At 36.3% G+C, this 8,124-nt stretch overlaps 1 protein-coding gene across 2 annotated transcripts in view; it reads left to right on the top strand.

Moving 5' to 3' along the window:
- The first annotated feature begins 306 nt into the window (after positions 1-306).
- The window catches only part of SLC30A7 (solute carrier family 30 member 7), a 74,363-nt gene continuing 66,545 nt past the window's right edge, over positions 307-8,124 (top strand). For both annotated transcript variants that reach the window (XM_081305035.1, XM_081305034.1), the window contains exons 1-2: positions 307-585; positions 807-908. In XM_081305035.1, coding sequence (XP_081161161.1) covers positions 506-585; positions 807-908 — 182 coding nt within the window. In that variant the 5' untranslated portion in view covers positions 307-505. The remainder of the gene's footprint in view (positions 586-806; positions 909-8,124) is intronic.

The raw sequence follows: 8,124 nt of genomic DNA, 5'->3' as shown, positions 1-8,124 counted from the left end.
CGGGTTAATGGCGAAGGGGCAGGCGCTGGTCTCAGTGCATCCGGGAACATTGGTCGTAGGCGGTCGGGGTGGGAGTGAGCGGGCTCAAGCTCTCAGCTAGCCTAGTCTGCAAATGTCGCCACGTCAGAATTTTCGGCGTGAATTCAGGCAGCGGGACCTCGCCAGGATCAGCTGCGCGAACCCGCCGTAGCTGCACTTCTTTCTTCACCCTTCATCAGTCTCCGCCCCGCCCCGCCGTAAGCCCCGCCCTCCGCCGGGAAGCCCCGGCCACAGCCCCGCCCACCCCCTTTTCCGTCCCAGGACGCGTTGCGCGGCCCGGGCCGGAAGTCAGCTAGTTCCCGGGTGTGTGTCTGTGTCTGTCTGTGTCTGTCTGTGTCTCGCAGCCACGCGCGGCCCCAGTCCGGTGCTGGGGGTTCCGGTCTGAGGCGTCACCGCTGTCACTGCCATCACCCCACGGAGCCACTTGTCGAGGGGAGTAGGCCCGGCCCTCCGCCGGGCAGAGAAGATGTTGCCCCTGTCCATCAAGGATGATGAATACAAACCACCCAAGTTCAATCTGTTCGGCAAGATCTCGGGCTGGTTTAGGTGCGGGGTTCTGTTTTGCTGGGAGGGGGTGTCCAGCAGAAGGAAAGCCCAGACCTAAAGATGGTCCAGGGTCTAGAGAGGGAGTGTTAGGGACACTCCCTCAGCCTCCCGCTGTGGGGAAAAGAGTGTGTGGACTGGGTAGGTCTTGAAAGAAGGACCGCAACTCGGGGTCCCGGCACCCCCTCGACTCGCTTAATCTCTTCCCGATTTATCATGCCCAGGTCTATCCTGTCGGACAAGACGTCCCGGAACCTGTTTTTCTTCCTGTGCCTGAACCTCTCTTTCGCTTTTGTGGAACTACTCTATGGCATCTGGAGCAACTGGTAACCAAAGGGGAAAATGGTTGGGGCGGAAGCAAAAGGTGGAGGAAGACCAGGCACTATTTGCTTAGTGCCACGTAGCTCCTTACCGGGAGGTTCAGGTTTTACCTTTGCCACCACCTCTGTTGCTTTTTCACAACCCATATCAATATGGTAGGGCCGCCTGTCCTAATTTTCAGGTCCTATAATGTAACCTCCTTCCTGTCCCATATGGTCAGACAAGATGAACCTACTCGTTTTGGCGGATGGAGAGAGTATTTCGTTTCTGAATCAGCTCACCGTAGCTTTGCCTACTTGGTATTGGGAGAAACCTGACTCTCCCTGGGGGAGTGGCATTTGGATTTCACCCTTAAGATTCTGAGAGGGAGTACTGGGATGTCCAGGAAAATGTGTGCCATTCTCTTTTTCTCTTTAATGCTGAAACTGTCTCATGATTTCCCTTTGGTCCTAACTGGGTAGAAATCCCATATAGTTTTCTGGAAACCTCTAGAGTTGATGGTTTTTGGTGTCAGCTTTTTCCTGCCTCCTACTATATTTTCTCCTTGGAAAGAGGAAAATTCAGTGTAACTATGGAAATGAAGTTGCTATTACTTAGGTTTTTGCTGTTGAATAACTTAAGATCTTGTGAAATTTTTCTGCTAAATAAGATCATCACACTTCTACTAACTCCGTCTTTAGATTTATACCCATTTGAGAATCTGATGAAAGCCAAGACTCAGAATTTTACAAAAAGCCTGGTGGTTCTTGGGTTTTCTGAAATAGATTTTGGACCCCAGATTAAGAACCTGTGCCATTTATGCTTTATTTTCTACTGATTAAACAGACTTAGTCTCTATCCTTTAAGGTTCACTTTCAAAGAGAATTGTCTTTGATCTTTATTTGTATTGAGGTTGAATAATGACCTTGGATTTTGTGATCAGGTTTTGTGACATCTATATTTTCATATAAAAAACTGTGCTTTTCAATTCAATAATCAATTCACTTTTATAAACAATACTAAGTAATCAACAGATTATAAAGATTATTGCTTTCATCACAAGTTGGGTGTCAAAGGTATATTGACAATTAAATCTTGTTATATATTTTTTTTTTAAAGAGAGAGTGAGAGAGGGGAGAGAGAGAATTTTTAATATTTATTTTATTTTTTTAGTTCTCTGCGGACACAACATTTTGTTGGTATGTGGTGCTGAGGATTGAACCCCGGCCGCAAGCATGCCAGACGAGCGCGCTACCACCTGAGCCACATTCCCAGCCCCTAAATCTTGTTATCTTTAATAACCATTTGAAGCCAGTCATGGTGGCACGTGCCTGTAACCATAGTAACTATGGAGGCTGAGACAGGAGGATTGCAATCAGCAATTTTGAGGCCAGCATTAGCAATTTACTGAGACTCTCAGCAACTTAACCAGACCCTGTCTCAAAATAAAAAAAATAAAAAGTACTAGGGATATAGCTCAGTATCCATTGGTTAAATCCTCAGTACAAAAATAGTAATAATAACCATTTTGAATCCCCTGGAAAATTATGTGTGTATGAGAAAAATATACCCCATCATAGATGTTTTCCCTGTGCACTGATGTATACTGACAAATGATTTGGAAAATGATGGCTTTAGTACTTTCCTAATTGATCTCTACAGATCAAGAGTTACTATATACCTAATTTTTACATGAAAGAGGTGTCTTAGGCATCTCAAATATCACTTTGAGATGAGAGTACCAAAGACTTCTTCTTTGGTACTCTCTCAGCTTATTTTTTTATTATTTCCTTCTGATTTGAAGTGTAGCTCTGGCATCTGTCATACCTCTGTCGTTTCGCAGGTATTCTTCTTGTGCTCATGTATGTTAACTTTCCTATCATCTTCACAAACGCTTTTAAGTGGTTATGAAGTAGAGATCTGTTCTTACTGATATTGGGCAGATTTAGAAATTACTCTGGCCTTTTCATAATCTGGTTTCCTATGTTTTATTTAGATACTAAATTTTTTTGTTCCTTTGGTTGACTGATCAATAATTTCTTTATGACTGGATTATCTTTGTGCCTCTCAGTTCACTTAAGCTTTTAAGTTCCTTCAGTAAATTTCTCACCAAAACCCACTTTGTCAGGGTCATTTCAGTGTTCAGCCTTATTCTATAAAAATAGGTTTGAAGTTGTTGGGAACATATCAAGAAATTTTTTCCCATAGGAGATTAAAACATGGATAAAATATTCTTTTCACAAAAAAATTACATAAAATGCAAAAAAATACTCTTCACAAATTAATTTCACAGAAACAGTTGATATAGTTGCAACAAATAATAAATTATTCTGGTTTTCATTCAGAGCCTTAATTCTAAAACAAGAATTTAATTATAGTTTCTTTATATTTTTGATAGTGATAAGATATTTCAGTGGAAGAATAGCTTAGCATTTTGTGTATTTTCCCCCCATTGAATCAAATAGCTGCTTCCTTTCACCTTTCAGCTTTATTGAAATAGGAATCTTTTTCTGTATTCAGGCACCTTAGTACATGGCACATGGTAGGTGCTTAAATCTAGACTAAACATGCTAACTACCTGTATTAGAGAAAAAAGACCCTAAGACATTAAACCCCTTTCTCTCATTCTTAGAAGTTAGGAGGAAAATGTAGAAATATTTAATGTGTTTTCTCTTACTTTGTATGTTGCTTTTCCTTCTAGCATTTTCTTTCTCTTTATTTATTGTTGAGTAACTCTTTAAATCATAAGGTAATACTAGGAATGTGGTTTTGTATTGTTAGGATTGTTTGTTTTCAAATTACAGAAAAACCTGAAATAATTGTTGTTTAAACAAATAATATTTTATTTTCAAGATGGCTGGTAGAATTCTGGCCATTCTACAGCAGAATGTTTAGAGTGCAAAGAAAAATAGGCAAAAGGCATGCACATTGTTTCTCTCTTTTTTTCACCTTCTAATTATTTTATTACATTTTTTTTTTTTTTTTTGGTACTGGGGATTGAATTTGGGCCTCAATCACTAAACTATATTCCTAGCCCTATTTTATAGTTATTTAGAGACAGGGTCTTACCGAGTTGCTTAGTGCCTTGCCGTCGCTGAGGCTGGCTTTGAACTCACATTCCTCCTGCCTCGGGCTCCTAAGCTGCTTATTTTATTACATTTTAATATCATCTTGAGCTTTACTCTTACATCTCTTGTGTTTGTATGGTGGAAATTGAATATAATAATAGTACAATGTATTTCTTTTTCTTTGAGCCGGTTTTTGAACATTTACCAATACTGAACTGATTATAGTCCTAAAAATACCTTAAATTGTTCCTTGCTTGAAAACTTCCATTGGCGTTTCCTTGCTGAGAAGGGAGAAGTGAATTACCTCAACTCATTCAGGAACTTGCCCATACTGTCCCTAACTTCTGCCTGTTGACAATGTCATTTCAATTGTTCTTTCTCTGTTTACTCTTATTCCAGTCCCGTGAACTTCTTTTTTTATATCAATTTAATTTTTTATTTGTTTTTTTAGATATATATGACAGTAGAGTGTATTTTGACATACTATACATAGATGGAGTGTAATTTCCCATTCTTGAGGTGGTACATAATTGTACATTGTCTCTTCAGGAGATTTGAAACAAAACACTTTCACTAAAACTTTATCACATGTCATGCCTGCTTGCAAATGTGGTCTATTATGGTTAATAGTTTGCTGAAAGTCAAGGATTCTTTCTCAGACCTAGAGTATTGTCCTTTCCAAAGTAGCATCAGGGCTAGAGCATATCTTGTCCAAAATTTTTTTCTACTAATTACATATAGTTTTTTTCTAGAATATCAATATAGTTTATTTTTATGCTCTTATTTTTTATTTTTACCTTATCACCTATTAAAAATTTAATTTTAGTTACATTATTTACCAAAGCTATTGGACACCCTTTTTGTCTTAGACACCAAAGAAACTCTAGTGACTCTAAAGTTTAATGTCTTAGTATTAACAAAGTAAATATTTGTTCGAGAAATGTTTAGGGCAGTACTGGACTTTTATTCAGTCTGACTTCCATATAATATGTCAGAGAAATAAAGTAATTCCTTAGAGAAAAATAACACCATTAGTCATGTATTATTTTATTACAATTTTTATTTATCTTAGTCTTTTATCAACTTTCTTTATCCAAAGGCAACATTACTTAACTGCTATGGTGATGCCTTTGCTTTCTTGTAGTTTTATTTTTCACTTTAAAATCTTAGGTAAGTATTACATTTTGTTGAGAATTCTTAAGAGTTATGTAATGAAGTGAAGTTGTGAGTTATTTCATCTCATTAGTTTATTGATTTTATTAATGTCAGAATTCTAAGGATTTTTGTACTTGGTAATAAATTGAAAGTTAATGCTTTTTTCCCTTTTTCTACCTATGGAAACCAGCTGGTAGGGGGTTTGTAAATTATGGTGATCCCTTATCTTCAATTTTCAATTGATGTTTAGCAATCAGTATGAATATACTCTTAGCTTAGTAACCAATCAACCTTTTAAAACCTTTTGTCTTGGAAATTTTAAATATTTACAAAAGGGGAGAGTTTAATGGATCTCATGTACCCATCACCCAGCTTTAATATTGGATCAAGCCATAATCTATTTTATACCATCTGTTATCCTTATCCCACCATTGGATTGGTTTAACCAGATGTAAGATGGAGCTTTTTCCATAATTACTTTAGGTTGGTTCTCTAAAAGATAGGAGCCCCACCTCTCTTTAACTTAACCCAAAAGTCATTATCATCCATAAAAATCAATGATTCATTAATATCACATGCCCAGTTAGTAAGTGTTCACATGTCTTTCATTGTTTTATAAATTATTTTTACATTTGGTTTTGAAAATTAGAAATCCAAACAAGATCTACACATAGTGTTAGTTTGGTGGATATGTCAAGATCTTAAATCTCTTATAATTTATAGCTTTTTTTCCTTTGTTTTTGCCTCCAGCAGACCTTAAATCAAGTTCTTTTTAAAGTTTCTTTTGCCATGTTTGGTTCATATTTATTCTACATTTGCTTCAGTGTTTTAGGTTTCTCCTTAATACCCTAAGAGAGTTTTCTCAAGTGTCTTTAGAAAATAGTCATTTAAAAAGTTAAATATACTGATTTTGGTAGCTGACTTTTCTTTATTGTGACTTACTAAAGTTTCATTTGATGTAGAAATCATATAATCTTAGATAGTCTCTATGCCATCTTTACCTTTAAAAGAAACATGCTGCTGAGTGCAATGTCTCATGCCTGTAATCCCAGTGGCTCAGCAGGATCGCAAGTTGGAGGCCAGCTTCAGCAATTTAGTGAGGCCTTATACAATGGTGATGTGGCGCAGTGGTTAAGTGTCCCTGGGTTCAATCCCTGGTACAAAAAAAAAAAAAGAAGGAAAGAAACATACCATGCAGTTAAAATGTTAATTCATCATCAGGAACATTTGTTGATACTGAAAATTATCAATAAAATTGGCATTCCTTAGAGCAGACTTTTTTATACAAGAGGTGAACTGAGAACCGGAAATAGGTGTTTTTTCATATGGATCTGTCTGTATATTTTTAGCTAAGTAATTTTCAAATCACACTGCTTTTAGAGAACATGATGTTCTTTCATCTCAAAAGAGGAAGTAGTTTTTCAGGTAGGATCACATTTTATTAATACTGAATATAAAATGATATTTTAATGAAAATTAAGTTTAGTTAAAATTTAGGGCTGGGGTTGTGGCTCAGCGGTAGAGTGCTTGCCTAGCCCGTGCGAGGCCCTGGGTTTGATCCTCAGCACCACATAAAAATAAAATAAAGATATTGTGTCCATCTACAACTAAAAAATAAAATATTTAATAAAAGGTTTAGTTAAAATTTAGATAAAATTGTATTTGGTGGGTATTAAAATTGCTATACTATACCTACACTCTTAAAAAGGGAACTTGATTTTTGTAATATTCAAAAGGGATTTACCTTTTATGTTTTCCCTTTAAGGCAATATTTTGTATCCACTTAATGTATACAAAATAAGTTTTTTGAAAAAAATTGTTTGCTAGGGCTACTGTAACAAAAGACCACAAATTAGGTGGTATTAAATTAGGTGTCTTAAACAACAGAAATTGATCGTCTCATAGTTTTGGAGGCAAGGAATCAGAGATACAGGTGTCAGCAGTGTTGTTTCCTTCTGAGAATCTGAGGAAGAATCTGTTCTACAACCCTCTTCTAACTTAATTAAGTTGGTTTTCTGATAATCTTTGATATTCCTTGGCTTGTAGAAGCATCACCTGTTATCTGTACATGGTGGTCTCCTGTGTGTGTCTCTTCCTCTCAAATCCTCTTTTTCATGTTGGATTAGAACCCGTTTTATGACCTAATCTTAATTAATTATATCTGCAATGAACCTGTTTTTAAATATTGTTACTTTCTGAGGTACTGAGAATTAGGGATTTAACTTGAATTTTATGAATGAGGGAGATACAATTCAGTCCATGACATAGTGTTATATTTACTGATTTATTGATTTAAATCTATGTGTAGAACAAAAAGTCAGTAAATTTTTAAATATTTATTTAGAAAAATTATCTTGCCTTCTAAGACTGACTGATGATTGCTTAAAATAAAAATCATATATAGAGGCTGAGTGCCTGTAATCCCTAGTGACTGGTGAGGCCAGCCTCAGCAATTTAGCGAAGCCCTAAGTAACTTAGCAAGACCCTGTCTCATAATAAAAAAGGGCTGGGGGTGTAGCTCAGTAGCAAAGTGCCCTCAGGGGTTTAATACTTGGTATCCCCTCTCCCCAAAATTGAATATAGAATAAAACTTATACTTTAAGAAATAAAAACATACATAGGAAGGAAAAAGTAAACCTATTAACTGTGTAGACTAATGCAGTTATTGAAGTAATTTTAAAAATTGAGTTATAAAATTCCATAATATCAATATAACTATACTGTTTATCATAATATAAAAATTATTGTAACAATGTTTTTCCATATTATTTTTTTATTAGAGTATAGAAAACAGAATCCTAGACAATGTCCTTATCATTGGTTTCATAGCAGTAGAGAGAAAATGGGTCTTTTATACTTCAAAATATAATCATTACTTTCAGTGTATTAGCTACTTTGGTCCAAATATAGTTTTTTGATGATACAGTGATCCAAGAACAAATCTTAAAATATTAAGTTTGAGAGAATTGCCTGTCCCTTACCTTATCCTCAGATTTTAGATTGTTCGTTTGTTCACTCA

This window comes from Spermophilus citellus (genome assembly GCF_964194105.1).
Source record: "Spermophilus citellus genome assembly, chromosome: 9".
Lineage (NCBI taxonomy): Eukaryota > Metazoa > Chordata > Mammalia > Rodentia > Sciuridae > Spermophilus > Spermophilus citellus.
Note: the sequence above shows the minus strand (reverse complement) of the source record. Positions and strands in the feature narration are given on the sequence as shown.